The 19,079-nt window shown below is 42.5% G+C and overlaps 1 protein-coding gene across 1 annotated transcript in view; it reads left to right on the top strand.

Annotated features, from left to right (window-relative positions):
• zmat4a (zinc finger, matrin-type 4a) overlaps positions 1-14,072 on the top strand; it is a 147,877-nt gene extending 133,805 nt beyond the window's left edge. The window contains exon 7 of the mRNA XM_020463476.2: positions 11,445-14,072. Coding sequence (XP_020319065.2) covers positions 11,445-11,472 — 28 coding nt within the window. The 3' untranslated portion in view covers positions 11,473-14,072. The remainder of the gene's footprint in view (positions 1-11,444) is intronic.
• Positions 14,073-19,079: the final 5,007 nt, after the last annotated feature.

Raw genomic sequence — 19,079 nt, 5'->3', positions numbered from 1 at the left:
ACATTGGTTTAAGGTCATTTTCTGCCTGTTACCTACATTATTACGATTCACATGTAGCTAGAAGTAAAACGTTTGCTTTGTGTATATCTTGTTTTGTCTCTATTGTTGCCATTGTCCTGGCTGGATGAAAGTTCAGTGAATGGGGAGATGCTGCGTGATATACAGTCGGGGAGTGCGAGTGCTTCTCAAATGTAATGTTTGATGCGTTCTCCACCTTCTCGTCCTCACAAGGACATACTCAAGAGAACGTCCTCTGAGAATGCACTTGGAGCATTAGAGTGTGGAGCACGGTAGTATGCATATTGAGAAACACCCCAACTCAAGCAGGTCATTCTAAAACACCAACCAACATCCAGTGTTCAGAGTTAAACACACTGTTTTTGTCCAGAAACAGTAGTAGATAGGTAGTTAGGTAGGTCAGAGGATGGGCTGGTTGTGGGCCCAGCACAGCGCAGCCTGGCCCGTAGGTGTGAATTGATGAGCTTTCTGTGGTGCATGTCCTGGAATTAATTCCCCCTGTTGGCCCATCTGCCCGCACGTGTCCACACTCCACAGGGATGCAGACATCAGGAGACGTGACATACCGTTTAACAGCCCTGCACTTTAGTCATGCTTCACCACACTGCCTCATTGGAGCTAGTGGCTTTCCACACAGGCAGATCCAACCGTCCACCCCCAGCAGCCCAGAGCAACCTCTTTCCTCTCTTTCTCTCAACACACTCTTTGTCACTCTCCCTCTTTCTCACTTCCTCTCTTTCTCTCTCTTTCTCTCACTTCCCCTCTCTCGCGCTCTCTCTCTCTTTCTCCAGACCTCAACACCCTCCAGTCAGCCCGGGTGGCTTCACACTGCCTACAGTGTGATGGGTGTATTTAGGTCATTGCTTTATGCTAGTTTATCCAGATAGATTAAAGACATCTCCTTAGGAATTCTCTCTCTCTCTCTTTCACTCTCTCTCTCTTCCACTCTCTCTCTCTCTTCCACTCTCTCTCTCTCTCTCTCTCTCTCTCTCTCTCTCTCTCTCTCTCTCTCTCTCTCTCTCTCTCTTTCACTCTCTCTCTCTTCCTCTCTCTCTCTCTCTCTCTCTCTCTCTCTCTCTCTCTCTCTCTCTCTCTCTCTCTCTCTCTCTCTCTCTCTCTCTCTCTCTCTCTCTCTCTCTCTCTCTCTCTCTCTCTCTCTCTCTCTCTCTCTCTCTCTCTCTCTCTCTTCCTCCCTCCCTCCCTCCCTGTGCGCAGAGGGCAGAGATGTTATTGTTGTGTGTCTCTTGTGTCCTACATCGTAGCTCGACCAAAAATAAGATGCTAGTTAATATGAAAGCAGTGGTGCATTTTATGATTTTGATGGTATAGTTCCTTTATTGTGCTTTGATGGTTTGATGAAAAAATCAATACAGTTACATATCGGGATATTATATTGTTCCCCGTCATCTTTTTACATTTTGTTTTCAGCACTTTTATTTCCATGCCTGATTTGTTATGGCTCTCTCTTGTCCCTTTGTAGCAGACATGTGGTGAGCAATACTTTTGGAACATCGAATTGCAATCGTGAGACTCGCAATAGATATCGTATTGGCACCTACTGTAAGTATCGTGATAATATTGTATCGTGAGGTTCCCGGCAATTCCTAGTGAATTGCATGAAGTCGGGTCAGGTCAGATTGAGTAAAGTTAGGTTACGTAGGGGTCATATCGACCTCCCCACTCTCATCACAAATTGATACCCGCAAGCAAAGATGACTGAACTCTGTGTAGCTAACTTGAACCAAGTCCAAGAACTTCAGTGAGGATATTCAATTTTGAGTGGAGCCATGACCCATTCACAGTGTGCTTACTAATGAGATGTGTGATCAATACTAGACTAACAAGCCCTTTCTACAACAGTACAACAGCCCCTGCTGGAATCCAAAGCGGAAAGTATGCCACAAATTGAGGTCTTCCTTTGATTCACTAATTTGGCTGTCTGACATGTTTCTCTTTTCTCTGTCCAAGTATTTCTCCCGTTGTCCTGCGCTTCAATTGAGCCAAACAGCAGCGCTGTACCTGGTTGTCCCAAATGGCACCCTATTCCCTAGTGCACTACTTGTTACCAGATCCCTATGGGCCCCAGTCAAAAGTATTGCACTATATAAAGAATTGGGTGTCACATGGGAAGCAGACATCCTGTGTTTAAGAACTAGCTTCTTCACATAATCTGTCCTTCCATGTGATGGCATAAGAAGTAGTCTTTTAGCCTGGTCCTGTCTGCTGAGACAGAAATAACGCGCTGACAGCCTGGTTGTATGAGCTGACTGAGGTCCCCTCTCCTCCCCAGACCAGCCAGGGTATGGCTGACCAGCCAGGGGATCCTGGACATGATGGATGTTGGCTGGCTGGCTGGTCAGTGTGAACGAAGGAGAAACTGTGAGGGAACCAATTGGACATCTAGTTCAGGACAGGAGAAGAGGAGGAGGAGGCTCTTTCTCTTATCTGTCACTGGAGCCCAAGTTCTATCATACAGTACAGTAACCACTCCCATACTTACACATGACTTATTGTTACATTTCCTGCTAAGTAAGATTACAAGCCTCTTTGGCGGTGACCCACCACTAACATTGTTCCAACCTAGATCATATTCAGACAAGCTGTAAACAGGCTTTTATGTGTTGTGTTCACCTTAACAACAATATCAACATATGAATGTCATGATAGATTGTGGGCACAGGAGGCTGCTTAGTGGAGGACGGCTCATAATTATGACTGGAATGGAGTGAGTGGAGTGGTATCAAACACATGGAAACCACATGGAAACCATCTAACCATTACTATGAGCCCATCCTTCCCAATTAAGGTGCCGCTGGCCACCTGTGATTGTGGGGGCTGTGTAGTTGTTGCTTAGGGCCACAGTCAGAGTCTGTAGTTGTGCGTTAAGAGAAACCTGAAATGGTCTTTGCTATGTAATGTTATCCTCCACCGCCAGAGATAGACATAGAGACGCAGAGAGACCAGTCTGGGAAACACGAGTCCGGAACACAACATGGCTGTAATAGCGTTACGAGGTGAGGGGGGGGGACCGTTGTGGGAGCGAGACCCATCCCTTAGCCCTGTGCTCCTTCACTGCTCCACTATCAATAGGTCAAGTCAAGCAGACTGCCTAGTTACCACCGATCTCTTGGCACATCATCCATCAACACCCAACCATCAACGCCCAACCACCCCCATTCCCTGCTGCTCGCCTGCACTCTTCCCTGTTCTCTCCCCCTAGCTCTCTCCACCATACCTCGTCCCCCCCCCCCACACACACAACCACACACTCACGTACTAATAGTATGCAGAAAGACATTATACGCTGCGTTCTCACACCCAGTACTCACGAATGAGTCTGCGGCGGGTGGGAGGATGAGTCTGGCAGTTTGAACGTTGGTGCAGTGATTTGCTATTGCTGCTCTCGTTTCCCGTGTGGACTCAACCGACCGTCCACAGAAAGAGAGAAAGCTGATTAATATATGATGTGATGGATGGTTCACCTCTCGGGTTTGACACACCAGCCATTCCAACATGTGGCACCAGTCAGACGATTATGTGAAATAAAACAATTATTCAGCCTAACAATAATCCATACATCTAACTGTATAGGGTGTTTCCCAAATGGGACCAGACTCCCTATGCAGTGCACTACTGTTGAGCAGGGCCTGTCTCTTGTCAAAAGTAGTGCACTATATAGGGAATAGGGTGCCCTTTGGGACTCACTGTGCTGTATATCTCTGAGATTCAAGACAATTGGTTGGCCTGCTACTGCAGCTGTGGCAGCCATGCTCACTGCGTGGTGTTTTCACAATGGGAATTCACATTGTGGAATGACGTTTCAATAATTCATGAGATTTACCTCTTTTTAGATTGAGGTTGAAATATTATGAACCTCTTTTTTTTGTTTTTTGTTTCCACTGGGGATTTCCTCTCTGTGCTTGTAATGTCATGTATAAAACAGACAGGATTTAGACTTTTGCAGGCGTAGTTTCATCTGGTCTATGTAGATGTCTTTGAGTTGATTAGTGACACAGTATAGCAGACTGACTTGGTGTAGATGTTATGCTTGGGTCGGTATTCCACTGAAGTGACTGTATGTTTTTGTGACAGGGGAAAGGGGTTTACTGTGTCTGTGTGTTGACTGTGTGTAGTCTGTGTGTTTACTGTGTGTAGTCTGTGTGTCCTCTGCTATCTACCGTGGCCATAAAACCTAACGCATTCAACAGCTCAAATCCAGCCGTTAAAACTGACAAACAAAGGAGGCTTGATTTATTCTGTTTATCCTGGTGCCTTGTGCTGTACTGAGCCTGGGACATGAAACAGAATGGAACAGTATGAGAGTGGCAGTGTTTGGGTGTCCTCTCCCACCTGCTTCTCCCTAGTCACACATACTGATACTCTCTTTCCCCATTTCCCCTGTCCCCCGCGGTCACAAAGATCGAGGTGGTGGGTAGGTATGCTTTTATCCAGACCCCCCCCCAGCACACTTGCTACTCAGTGTACTCACACACCCCACACTTCCCTGGTGACAGACCACCCTGTCTGACATCTCTTTGAATTCTACCTCTCCTCCATTCCTCCTCTTTCTTTGCACTGTGACGACCAATTTACCACCAGTATCTTGTCCCACTTTCCACACAAACACAATCATCACTGTTTTGTCATTTCTGATCCTCTGTTCACAAAGGAAACCTTTATTCCCTTGTCTTAGAAAATAAAAATGATTCATTCACACTCAAGAACAGTGCAAAAAGAAAAAAGGGTGGGGGACTTTTTTATGTATAAAACAATAGAGGCCTTATATTCTTTTTGGCAGAATATGAGCTTTTTTCCAGAGAACAAACAACCCCAAGTTATAACAGACTAATATTAGTCTTCTTTACAGTCTCAGCTTGGCATTATTAACATCAGTCAAGGCCATCATTCTCAATACAAAGGTAATGTCACGCAGACATATAGAACTGTAGGATGTGTGAAAGGCAGTTATGTGTGTTTGTACATGAAAGGTCAATTTTTTTACCTAGGAAACTTCAATTTCAGCCTTCTATTTATGGGGCGACATGAAAATACAGTATTCTAGACTTTGATGGATTAATTGAGAGGCACCCTTACTCTGTCCCCGCCTCTCTCTCTCTCTCTCTCTCTCTTCTCTCTCTCTCTCTCTCTCTCTCTCTCTCTCTCTCTCTCCCCCTCTTACTGCTGCCCCCTCTCTCTCTCTCTCCCCCTCTTACTGCTGCCCACCCCCCTCTCTCTCTCTCTCTCTCTCTCTCTCTCTCTCTCTCTCTCTCCCCCTCTTACTGCTGCCCCCCCTCTCTCTCTCTCCCCCTCTTACTGCTGCCCCCCCCCCTCTCTCTCCCCCTCTTACTGCTGTCCCCCCTCTCGCTCTCTCTCTCACTCTCTCTCTCTCTCCCCCTCTTACTGCTGCCCCAACCCTTTCTCCCTCCTCCCTCCCTCCCTCCCTCCCTCCCTCCCTCCCTCCCCTCCCTCCCCTCCCTCCCCTCCCTCCCTCCCTCCCTCCCTCCCTCCCTCCCTCCCTCCCTCCCTCCCTCCCTTAAGGGGCTTTATTGGCATGTCAAACATATATTTACATTGCCAAAGCAAGTGAAATAGATAATAAACAATAGAAAATGAACAGTAAGCATTACACTCACTCTCTCTCCCCCTCTCTTACTGCTGCCCCAACCCCTTCTGCCACTCTCTCTCTCCCCCCCCCCCCCCCCCTCTCTCTCTTGCATGACAGTCAGTCAGTAGAGGATTGCCCAGAGAGGAACACATCCCCATGAGACACAATGATGCGTGCCACAAATCCCCAAACACTTAGAGTCACATTGTCAGACTGAAAGACCTGCTCCTCAAATCCTTCACGCACACATTCATAAGAGCTATAGCAGCAGCACATGCATATTTACAGTGACTTCAGAAAGTATTCATACCCCTTGACGTATTCCACATTTTGTTGTGTTACAGACTGATTTAAAAAATAAATCTCACCCATCTACACACAATACCCCATAATGACAAATTGTTTTTTAGAAATGTTTGCACATTTATTGAAAATGAAGTACAGACATAGTACAGCAATCTTCAAGTCTTTCCACAGATTTTCAATGGGATTCAAGTCTGGGCTTTGGCTGGGCCACTCAAGGACTTTCACATTATTGTTCTGAATCCATTCCAGAGTTGCTTTGGCTGTATGTTTGGGGTCACTGTCCTGTTGGAACGTAAGTATTTGTCCCAGTCTAAGGTTGTTTGCACTCTGAAGCAGGTTCATTCATCAATGATTTGCCTCTATATGGCTCCATTCATTGTTCCCTGTATGCTTTCCAGTCTCCCAGTCCTTGCCGCTAAAAAGCAACCAATTTAGCATGTTGCTATCACCACCATGCTTCACGGTAGGGATGGTGTCCAGACATAGTGCTTTGCATTTTGGCCAAAGGTTTCAATTTTAGTCTCATCAGACCACAGAATATTTGTGCCTTGTGCTCTCAGAGTCTTTCAGGTGCCTTTTTGAAAATTCTGGCAGGTTCTTCCAGCTCAGCCAAGGAACTCTGTAGTTCTGTCAGAGTGGTCATTGGGTTCTTGGTTACCTCCCTGACCAAGGTCTTTCTTGACCGGTTGCTCAGTTTGGTCGGCCAGCTCTAGGCAGAGTCTCGGTAGTACCATATTTTGATCATTTCCCAATGATGGAGACCACTGTGTTCTTGGAAACTTTAAACACTCTAGAAATTGGTTCATACCCTTCCCCAGATATATGGTTCATCACAATTCTATCTCGAGATCTACGGACAGTTTCTTGGACTTCATGGTATAGCTTCTACTCTGACATGCACTGTCAACTGTGCGACCTAATATAGACAGGCGTGTTTCTTTCTAAATCCTGTCCGAACAATTGAATTGGCCACAGGTGGATCCATATCAAGTTGTAGTGACATCTCAAGGATGACCAATGGAAATTGGATGCAACTGAGCTCAACTTGGAGTGTCATAGCAAAGTGGTGTGAATACTTGTCTAAATGAGATATTTCCGTATTTAATTTTAAATACATTTGCTAACATTTCTAAAACCAAGTTTTGCTTCGTCATTTCAAGGTATTGTCTGTAGATGGCAAAAGAACCACAACAATTTCATCCATTTTAAATTCAGGCTGTAACGCAACAACATGTGGAATAAGTGAAGGGGTATGAATACTTTCTGAAGGCACTGTGTAAGCTTGCATGTGTCTTCAAAGCGGAAAACGCTCCTTAATCAGGATTGACATTCCATCTCATTAAAATGCAAGAGCATTTCAGTCTGTTCAAAGGTTTATAGGCTAGGAATGTGAATCTGCTGGTTGCAGGCATTAGACATCATTGCAGAAATATGTTGAGACTGACAGTGCAACTGCAGAGTATTTGCAGAACTGATAAAATAGGGTGGGTGAAAATATGAGCAGTAGGCTATTTATTTGGACAGACAACAGACCCTGTCTCAATGGCAGCATAAACGACCATATGGACAGTCCTGGAGAGAACACTTTACCAACATAAATCTGGCAACCGTATCGAACTGCTGCTTAGCAGCTGCAGAAATGCCTGGAAGGGTGGCAGAGGCAATTGATGGCCGTCTGAGGATGAGGCTGCTGACTGCTTCCAGCACTGGGAAGTAGAGTAGTGACTTTGGGTTTGTTTTTTATGAAGGTGTTGGAATGCTAAAATATTGACCAACTACAATGCATTGTGTGCCGGAGCAGAAAACAGCTTGAGCGCCAGCGGGAAGAGGAAGAGGAGGAGGGGAGGTTATTTCCAAACCCATCTTTCTCCAGTGATCATCCCCTGTGTGGTGGCTTCATGATTTATAATCATGCTCAGTGGGGGCTCCGCTGAGGCCCTCTCGCTTGGCACTGCCCGGTGTTGGTGAGATGCACCGATTAGAAGCTCAGTGGAGGGAGGTTTAGAAACTGCTTTACAGCTCTGTAAAAGTTAGATATCAACGAGCAGGCGGGGGCAGCTTGAGGGCATACCATCAAACAGGAGAGATTGAAGTACAAAGCATGAAAGAGGCAAAGCCACAGAGACATTCAACAGTCCAAACGGCGGCCACTCGACTCTTATGATTCAGCCTCATTTCCTCATTGACTTCCTAATTAATTCCCAATGCACACTGAGAAGGAGATAGCTAGGGGCCCAGTATTTGCTGCAGAATAGACACATGGTCTATCCCAAATGAGATCGGTCTATACCAGCTCACCTGCTAATCCAAGCTGACATTCTTTCTCTCCACGCTTTACCATAAATTGACCAGAGGGGAAACACATTAAGAACGTGTGTGTGATGTTCAATGTGGACATCTTATGGGTCTACCATCTAAAAGGGAGGATATGGAATATTTATTTTACAGCATTTATTATGATATAACTTGCCGGTGTACTGTACAAATCTGGAGGACTGATGCAGTTTTGTAGACTGAAATTGTTTTGGACGGGCAACTTGTTCTTCTATATAGCAACAAAACCAGGAGTATCATAAGCTGCAACATAGTAAGAAGAAGGGAGGCATTTTATCACGGGGGGGAATTAACTTCAAAGGGACTGAGAATGTCCATGTGAAATATAGGCATGAAGATAAATAATGCATGGTTAATGCCTCCACCAGAGTAATGTGCTGACAGAATTTGTCACACACTTTATGAATACATAAGTTGTGTGTTCGCCACCACGCGGTTAAGGTCATTGCACTCAGATGGTGTGGTTTCTGTTTGCCATTGCACCCAGCGAAACTATGTAACTTGCACTCGCTTCACGGTAAATTCATTATGAGGCAGTTTGCCTTGAGAGGGAAAATAGGGGAGGCTTGATATTGCTCCTGGAAAATGTAATTTTCCTGTCTCTGACTGACTTGAAGGATGTGGTAGTGGAGAGGGGGTTAAGATCGAATGGAGGGCTGGAAGCTGCGCATATAGTCTCACTGCGCTCCTAAAAGCTTTTCCTGCTGTCAGTTTTGGGAGGATGCATCTTTAAAAGCTGTCATTCTGATGGAGAGGACAGCAGTCAGTAGCAGCTCCATCAGCAGGAGGCTTAGACACACTATGTGTTTTTTTGGAGGGCGGCAGGTGACTCTATAGTAGCTGTTGCCACTAACAACACAGGACCCTTTTTAGACCCATCACAGAGTGGCCTTTCTTGGCTGGGCTTCTGTCAACTGATCAAATCAGCTGAAATATGTTTTCATCTAAAATGTCAGAATGGTTCTTGGATAAGGTTGTCTCCTACGGGGACTATATAGTTTTGCATTGAGACTTGGTTGGATTGTGTTCTCTTGATTTACTCAGCTGGTTACTGTTTACTTCTATCTCTGAGACCCATCTGCTTTTAGGCTATCAGTACACTATCAGTTGTCTAATTATTGTACTCTGTAATTATGTAGTTAATTAGACCAATTGAACTATGCTCCATTAGTACTGAGTCCAAAGCGAAGAGAAACTATAATATCTGAACATAGGTTGAAAAATAAATACGTACCTGCACGGTGTTTGATGCACACATTGTTTATTGAGTGCAACGTTGGGTTTTATACCAAAAACGAACACATTTAACTCTCTGGATGTGTATACACTGTGTTTGAACTGAACAGCAAATTCAAATTTCTCATGTGACATCATTTAGCCTACAAAATCACGGCTGCATGTTTTCACTTGTGGAATTATGAAAAACTGATCCGGAATATGTTGTAGTTAGTCAGGTTTTAAAGTGATGTAAAATAGGTGGATGAGCCGCATTCATACGAGTGAAAGGCTCCGTCAATCAAGAGAACCTCTCTAATGAAAACAAAATGCTACATACGCCTGGCCTTTGAGTGGAATACATTCAGATCTGCTGGCGTGCTGAGAATATGTTCATTTTCCTCTGTTTGGTGGAACTGTTTTCTGTCTCCAAAGAGAGACCTTTCAATGCTGCTTCTTTTCTCACCTTAGCACAGTGAATGTTGCATTAATCTTACTCATCCGTTTCAATCCCCTGCCTCCCCTCTGCTTGTATTATTGTGTGTCTGTGTGTGTGTGTGTGTGTGTGCGCGCGCCTGTGTCTGCAAGTGCCTGTGTCTACATCTGCTCTGCATGCCGCTGTTCGGGTACATGCACTTGTGTGTGTGTGAGGGTGCTGATGTGTGTGGGTGCTTCAGTGTGCGTGTGTGGACTAAGGCCTATGCAGGTCTGATACATTAGCCTTTTATGGTGGAATTATTCCGAACTAATGTGACTGGATGGGGCCTGCTCTACTGCTGCTGCTCTAGTCCTCTAGAGAATCATTCAGCAGGATGTTCATTTTACACGGCACACTGTTTACTCCCTCTGCTACATTTACCTGGAGTCAACATAGAGACCCCTAAATGCAAGTCAGGGAATCAATTATTTGAACAAATAATGCTTGCACATTAACTACTGTGTAACCTACAGTGCAAGAGCCAATGAGGGTTAAGAAAACTGTTTTAGTAATCTATTGGCTCAAAATAAGCAATAGGTTACACCTGCACATTAACTACTGTTCCCATAAATGACACACCTAACTGTGTATCGTTCTCTGTATATTACCTTGGTGGAATCTAATCTACATCTACACACACACACCAAAAGTGTCCAAAACATCATCAGACCTTCACTGCATTAACGACGGCAGTTACAACGCGTGTGCTTACGTTATGTTAGTAAATAGCCATGTTTTGGCACACTCGCAGCCACGCTGCAACACACACACTCCTCCTTTTTTCTTCTGTAAGACTATCTATAGCACGTCTGACTATTAGATGTGAATTGGTTGTCATGTTTTGAGAACAGTCATCCCTGTATTAAGTGAGGGGACCGTCAGTATAATTTATCCAAGACCGGGAGAGAACTGGGAGAGGCGTCTCCGACGGTGATTGTGTGATGACAAACCATTAGATAAGACCTTAAGTCGATGTGGCGATGTCCTGGACATGCTATAAAACCTGGCTTTCCGCACCTCTTCAATCACAACAGAAAGGAGATTAGCTGTTGGCCACTCTAAGTGTCATTATCAAGCTCCGGGTGCTTTGTTGAGCACATGACAAACTAGAGCATAAAGTCATGCGGTACGTGAAGTATAGGAGACAGAAATGAGAAAGCGTAGCGAGGAAGGTTTTATGTTCAGTCCAGAGAAGCCAAGGCTGTTTAGACCTCCTTATACTTTAACTGCCCTCTTCTCCTGGTTGTTCTGTAGATGGTCTCCTTATCGTTGATATTTTATTATCGATCTTATCAGGATAATTTCATCTTCACCGTTGGTTTATTTGATTGCTTGAGATATATTTGACTTTTTACCTTTGCATAACAATAACATCTCTCTCTCACTCCCTCTCTCTCTCCCACCCGCTCTCTTTCTCTCACCCTCTCTCTATCCCCACTCTTTATTTCCTTCTATCTCTCTCTCTCTCTCTCGTTCTTTCTCTTTCAGCCTGAAGAATCAGATATGTGTCCAGTGAATCTTGAAGAACAAAACAAACCATTTGATTGATGTCAGACAAGCTGTGTTCAGCTTGCCCCAATTTTTCTGCCTCTGCCCTGCTTTCTCTCTCTACCACACAAACACACACACACACACACACACACACACACACACACACACACACACACACACACACACACACACACACACACACACACACACACACACACACTCTATCTTTGTCTCTCTCCGTTGCCCTGCTAGCATACAATAGGAGGGCAAGTTTTTTTTTAAATGCTTCAGCTCCACAGCATCTGTCTCACCTGTCAACTTAAGGCTTCTGCAGAACTCTTGTCATTTTGGCCATGTGATAATCAACATTCCACAGATTCTGCATTTCACACCAACAGATTCTCAGTACTTTTAAAGACGATGGTCGACGAGAATAAATGTGGATCCAGCAAAGGGACAGTCCCCTCAATGCATGAAGAAATGAACGACCTGCAACTTCATGCTAACTATGCTTTTGCTTTAGTTGTATGTGGTTAGAGAGAGAGGAAGACTCTCAATGGCATTTTGGCTTGAGTAATAAAGTGTTTTTTGTAATTTATTTACCTGAAATAGAATATGTATAAGAGAACTGATATATAAGTAGTGTATTGTTTTTTAAATCTTATTTATGAGTAATTTATTTTATTTTTAAAATGTATTTTGCCCTCAGACTGTTTTTTTCCCTTTAGAATAATGTATAATAATATAATAATGTGTGGGTCTATGCTATATATTCCCATCTAATCTCACAGTAACATAATATCCTTGGTGGACAAGTTGGCAATAATAATGACAGTTTGTACAATGTCATTGAACATAATGGCATGGTGCACAAGTTGCTTTATATATAATATAGTAAAAGGTTTTCATAATGTTTACAATTTGAATCTGAACTGATTTATCTGCAGCTCTAGTAGTCCTAAATAGGGGATCTACAGGTAACTGCCAAAATAAAGGAAACACAATAAGGTATATTGAAAGCAGGTGTATTGAAAGCAGATGCTTCCAAACAGATGTGGTTCATTGGTTAATTAAGCAATTAAAACCCTGTCATGCTTAGGGTCATAATATAAAATGCCTAGTTGCCCATTATTTTGGACTAATTAACCCAGGAACCACAGTGACTTTGAAAGAGGGGTCTCAAAGGAGCATAGGGGGTTTAAAGGTGTGTGTGTGTGCGTGTGTCAGTCACCAGATCTCAACCCAATTGAACACGTATGGGAGATGATGGAATTTCTCATGGAGTTGTAGAATCTATGCCAAGGCACATTAAAGCTGTTCTGGCAGGTCATGGTGGCCCAACACCCCATTAAAACACTATGTTGGTGTTTCCTTTATTTTGGCAGTTACCTGTACGTTGTCAGTGTTCCAGGTATAAACATGTGTTCTCTGTTCCTCCATGCGGTTTGAGGTTCAAATGTGGTCTTCGTCTCAGGGAGGTCCCATTGATTACTATTGTCCAGATTTATGATTCAGATTCATGATTCAACAAAACTGTTCAAAAAATGTGTTCACTGAATTCATTCCAATAGAGCCTTTTAGAATGTGTTAGTATTACAGCCAATTACAGTCGATTTGAATCAAACCATGTTATTCTGTAATGGTGTAAAACATTGCTGTTATGATGATGATGATGATGATGTCTTATTCAGAAATTGAGAGTATTTAAAAAGCAATCCAACTTTAATATACAACCTTATCTCAACCTTCTGTAGCAACTCTTTCATTCTAATAGTTATAAGAACATTAAAGCTATGTTATGACAGTGGTTGGTGTTGCGATACATTTTACTTAACCAGAGTTTGGTGGTTAAAGAGAACTACTAAGCAGGTGTTCTAGTTTGAATTTCTATTTGTTCTTACTGTTGTAGATGAAGCAGTTTATTTGTCATTGGGAAAGCAGATGTATCTGTATACAGACATATGAGTTACTTATTATCCTGCCAGTACAGTGCAGTCAGTGTCTGTCGACAGCAAAAACGTGTTTGATCAATAGCCTTGATAAATGTGTTAAAAGGGATTTTTGTGTGCTAATTTATAAATAACTGATCTGTTTGTTTTGAAATGAGCAATGTCTGGAATTGTTAAACCAATTGAAACCAACCCTTCTCCTACCTTTTTAATTTGTTTTAGAAGACTTCAGCCATTTTGGATTTACTGCTTACACATAAATAAAAACACACTTAAGCATTTTCATGCGTCTTCGAGAGATGGAGTGAGAAATTCTAAAACATACGACAAATCTTCCTGAACTGAACACCAACTGAAGCTGGCTCAACTCAGAGCCATCCGCCTTGTGAGATGCCACAGGCCAAAAAAATACAATAATGTATAAAGTGTTTTTAATATTACAAACAACTTAAGATGTGCATGAATGATTTACTAATTAATCAAACTATCCTTCTCAGATCCACTGAATTTCTTTGCTCAGACCAAGTCATTCTGCCCAACTTTGCATTGGATCTGGTGTCTCTCCCTCGATCTCCAGAGGAACTCCACGTCTCATACACCCCTACTCCCTTTGTGCTCTCTCTAGGTTATGTACTCTACGGTGTCTGAAAAACAATAAAAGACACTTGCAACTATACTATACCACCTGTCCAGTCGTGTTGCTTTGTTCTGTCTTATGTTTTCCTCCGAGCTGGCATTCTCATCCCCAAAGTCAACATGCCCAATTTCTCAATGTAAAGTCAATTGTTCCTTTGAGTCCTGTTCAAGATACAAAGATTTCCAGACTATTTCTGTTCTCCAAGTGTTCCCCTGCTGTCTTTCTATATACAGTACCAGACAAAAGTTTGGACACACCTAATCATGGACACACCTAACCTGACTGTGCTGCTGCTCCAGTTTCAACTGTTCTGCCTTATTATTATTCGACCATGCTGGTCATTTATGAACATTTGAACATCCTGGCCATGTTCTGTTATAATCTCCACCCGGGACAGCCAGAAGAGGACTGGCCACCCCACATAGCCTGGTTCCTCTCTAGGTTTCTTCCTAGGTTTTGGCCTTTCTAGGGAGTTTTTCCTAGCCACCGTGCTTCTACACCTGCATTGCTTGCTGTTTGGGGTTTTAGGCTGGGTTTCTGTACAGCACTTTGAGATATCAGCTGATGTACGAAGGGCTATATAAATACATTTGATTTGATTTGATTTGATTTAATCATTCAAGGGTTTTTCTTTACTTTATTTTCTACTTTGTAGAATAATAGTGAAGACGTCAAAAATTTGAAATAACACAAATGGAATCAAGTAGTAACCAAAAATGGGTTAAACAAATCTAAATATATTTGAGATTTTAGATTCTTCAAAGTAGCCACCCTTGGCCTTGATGACAGCTTTGCAAACTCTTGGCATTCTCTCAACCAGCTTTACCTGGACTGCATTTCCAACAGTCTTGAAGGAGTTCCCACATATGCTGAGCACTTGTTGAGGTCAGGTGATTGTGGAGGCCAGGTAATCTGATAAAGCACTCCATCACTCTCCTTCTTGGTCAAATAGCCCTTACACAACCTGGAGGTGTGTTGGGTCATTGTCCTGTTGAAAATAAATTATATTCCCACTAATCTCAAACCAGATGGGATGGCGTATCGCTGCAGAATGCTGTGATAGCCACGCTTGTTAAGTGTGCCTAGAATTCTAAATAAATCACGGACAGAGTCACCCGCAAAGCAGCCCCACACCATCACACCTACTCCTCCATGCTTCACGATGGGAACTACACATGCAGAGATCATCCGTTAACCTACTCTGCGTCTCACAAAGACAAGGCGGATGGAACCAAAAATCTCTAATTTGGACTCATCAGACCAAAGGACGAATTTCCACCGGTCTAATTTCCAATGCATGTGTTTCTTGGCCCTAGCAAGTCTCTTCTCTTATTGGTGCAATCCAACAATGAAGGCCTGATTCATACAGTCTCCTATGAACAGTTGATGTTGAGATGTGTCTGTTATTTGAACTCTGTGAAGCATTTATTTGGGCTGCAATTTCTGAGGCTGGTAACTCTAATGAACTTATCCTATGCAGCAGAGGTAACTCTGGGTCTTCCTTTCCTGTGGCAGTCCTCATGAGAGACAGTTTCATCATATTGCTTGATGGTTTTTGACCGAATTGACTGACCTCCATGTCTTAAAGTAATGATGTACTGTCATTTCTCTTTGCTTATTTGAGCTGTTCTTGCCATAATATGGACTTGGTCTTTTACCAAATAGGGCTATCTTCTGTATACCACCCCTACCGTGTCACAACACAACTGATTGGCTAAAACTCATTAAGAACGAAAGGAATTCCACAAATGAACTTTTAACAAGGCACACTTGTTAATTGAAATGCATTCTAGGTGACTACCTCATGAAGCTGGTTGAGAGAATGCCAAGAGTGTGCAAAGCTGTCATCAAGGCAAAGGGTGGCTACTTTGAAGAATCTCAAATATAACATATATTTGGATTGTTTAACACTCTTTTAGTTCCACACATTCCAGATGATTCCACATGTGTTATTTCATAGTTTTGATGTCTTCACTATTATTCTACAATGTAGAAAATAGTAAAAAATAAAGAACAACCCTTGAAAGAGTAGGTGTGTCCAAACTTTTGATTGGTACTGTATGTATTGGGAGAATTAACAGTGGGCAATAAGAATTACTACTGATCACATGTTTTTCACAGAGTAAGATATTTCTGTATAGAGGTGGTTGCATTCTACAAGGGAAATGTAATATTTTCGCCAAGTAACCAAAAATATAACAGTATTTATACAATGACATGAGTAACACTTGTTTCCCATCACCTGTAGAATCTCTAGAATCTCAATTGCCTCTGCTGAAATATCAGATGCCAAGCAACCTGGCTGTGTAAACTCTCAGGTTGTATATTTGACATTATATTTGTAATACCACAGATATATTTATCTGCTGTATGGTCTGCATAGAAACCTTTACACAACCATTGTGCAACGTCTCCACAATGGTTGTGTAAAAAAAGACTTTGTATCACAACCATTTTTCCATTTTTCTAGAGCTGAGCAGAGACTTCTGTATGTCTGACTGAGTGAGCAGTTCAGATATAAGCCATTTCTCTATCTGCAGTTCCCCTTGATTGAAGTCAATCAGCTACAGCAGTGTTTTCCGACCCTAGTCCTTGTGTACCCCCAACAGTACACATTTTAATTGTAGCCCTGGACAAACACACCTCATTCAACTCATTGGAGGGCTTGATGATTAGTTGACCATTTGAATCAGGTGTGCTTGTCCAGGGTTACAATCTCTGTACTGTTGGGGGTCCTCAAGGACCAGGGTCAGGAATCACTGCACTACAGTGCCTTCAGAAAGTATTCATATGCCTTGACTTATACCACAAAATGTATGATTTTTTTCTCTCTCTCTCACCCACCTACACACAATACCCCATAATGACAAAGGGAAAACATGTTTTTAGAAATGTTTGTCAATGTATTAAAAATGAAATACAGAGATATTGGATTTACACAAGTATTCACACCCCTTAGTCAGTACTTTGTAGAAGAGCCTTTGGCAGCGATTACAGCTGTGAGTCTTCGTGGGTAAATCTCTAAGAGCTTTCCACACCTGGATTGTGCAACCTTTGCCCATTATTCTTTTCACATTCCTTCAAGCTCTGTCAAATTGGTTGTTGATCATTTCTAGACAACCAATTTCAGGTCTTGCCATAGTTGTTCATGTACTGGAGATTTAAGTCAAAACTGTAACTCAGCCCTTCAGGAACATTCACTGTTTTCTTGGTAAGCAACTCCAGTGGCGATTTGACCTTAGTTTTTCTGTCCTGCTGAAAAGTGAATTCATCTCCCATTGTCTGGTGGAAAGCAGACTGAAACTAGGAACAGACTAGGATTTTGGCTGTGCTGAGCTCCATTCCGTTTTTTAAAAACCTGATTACAAGCATACACATAACATGATGCACCCACCACTATGCTTGAAAATATGTAGAGTGGTACTCAGTAATGTGTTATATTGGATTTGCCCCAAACATAACAATTTGTATTCAGGGAAAAAAAGTGTATTGCTTCGCCACATTTTTTGCAATATTACTTTAGTGCCTTGTTGCAAACAGGATGCATGTTTTTGTATATTTTTATTCAGTACAGGCTTCCTTATTTTCACTCTGTCATTTAGGTTAGTATTCTGGAGTAACTACAATGTTGTTGATCCATCCACAGTTTTCTCCTTTCACAGACAATACGGTCCTGTAACTGTTTAATAAAGTCACCATTGGCCTCATAGTGAAATCCCTGAGCGGTTTCCTTCCTCTCTGGCAACTGAGTTAGGAAGGACTTCTCTATCTTTGTAGTGATTGGGTGTATGTATACACCAGTGTAATGGATAACCTCACTATGCTCAAAGGTATATTCAATGTCAGCTTTTTTTTTACCCATGTACCAATAGGTGCCCCTCTTTGTGGTTGAATTTGTGTTTGAAATTCAACTGAGGGACCTTACAGATACAGTAATTGTATATGTAGGGTATAGAGATGAGGTAGTCTGTCACAATAATTTTTTATCCTAATGTTCTAACTGAACTATTGTATAGCTTTGACCAATTCCCCATAGGTTGTAAAGCTATGGTTAATAAGAATTAGGCAAAGATTCAGATTCTGTAAAATATCTTTATTCAGAGAGCTCTGCCCCCCAAAAGCAGAGCCAGTCTTTTATACACACACACAAGCACGCACACACACACACACACACACACACACACACACACACACACACACACACACACACACACACACACACACACACACACACACACACACACACACACACACACACGTCTTTCCCACTGACCACAGAACTATCAATCTTGTCACATTCTTCCACTTCTCCTCGCCCCATTGGGGCCTCCTGGTTGTAAAACCTCTAACAGTTTCTTGTTATCTGTTTTACAACTTCACCCTGCTTGCATAGCTACAAAATAATACAATGCCCTAGTTCTAGAATTCTAACAGAGCTACACACATTCTCAGATTATATTCTTAGGATTCTAACACATTACACACAGTTATACAATTTTGGGTGGAATCCTTTAGTCATTACCTTTAAACTTTCTCATTATTCTATCCTTTGACTAAATATTGCACACAGAGATGTAATCTATCTACAGTAATAACACATAATTGCCAGGGATTTGTTCTATTACTACTTCCAGTCATAATTCTTCTCTCGATTTTCACTATATCCTTCACACATTAGAACTAAGAAATGTCTTATTCAATTGTAGGTCATCAGGATCGAATGGATCAGCAGTGTCCACCAGGTTCGGATATCTATTGTGTTCATCCCATTGTTTGGACTCTGGGATGGGCCCGTACCTCACCATCTGCTGGGATACTGCATTCCCCAATGCCTTGCTCACCAAACCTCGGACACAGGGAATAAGACAACAACCACATAATACGAGCATACCCATACAAACAATAGCAGCCCCCATGATGTTAGCTACTATGGTTTTCCATTTGCATAACATTTCATCAAACCACCCTGTCACAGATGTATTAACCCCTGAGTTCTCAGCCCATTCTTCACTTAGAACCGTTAAACCTGCTAGAGCTCATGTAACT

This window comes from Oncorhynchus kisutch, linkage group LG3 (genome assembly GCF_002021735.2).
Source record: "Oncorhynchus kisutch isolate 150728-3 linkage group LG3, Okis_V2, whole genome shotgun sequence".
In the NCBI taxonomy this organism is placed as follows: Eukaryota; Metazoa; Chordata; class Actinopteri; order Salmoniformes; family Salmonidae; genus Oncorhynchus; species Oncorhynchus kisutch.
The sequence above is the reverse complement of the archived record's forward strand: the minus strand, read 5'-3'. Positions and strand labels throughout refer to the sequence as shown.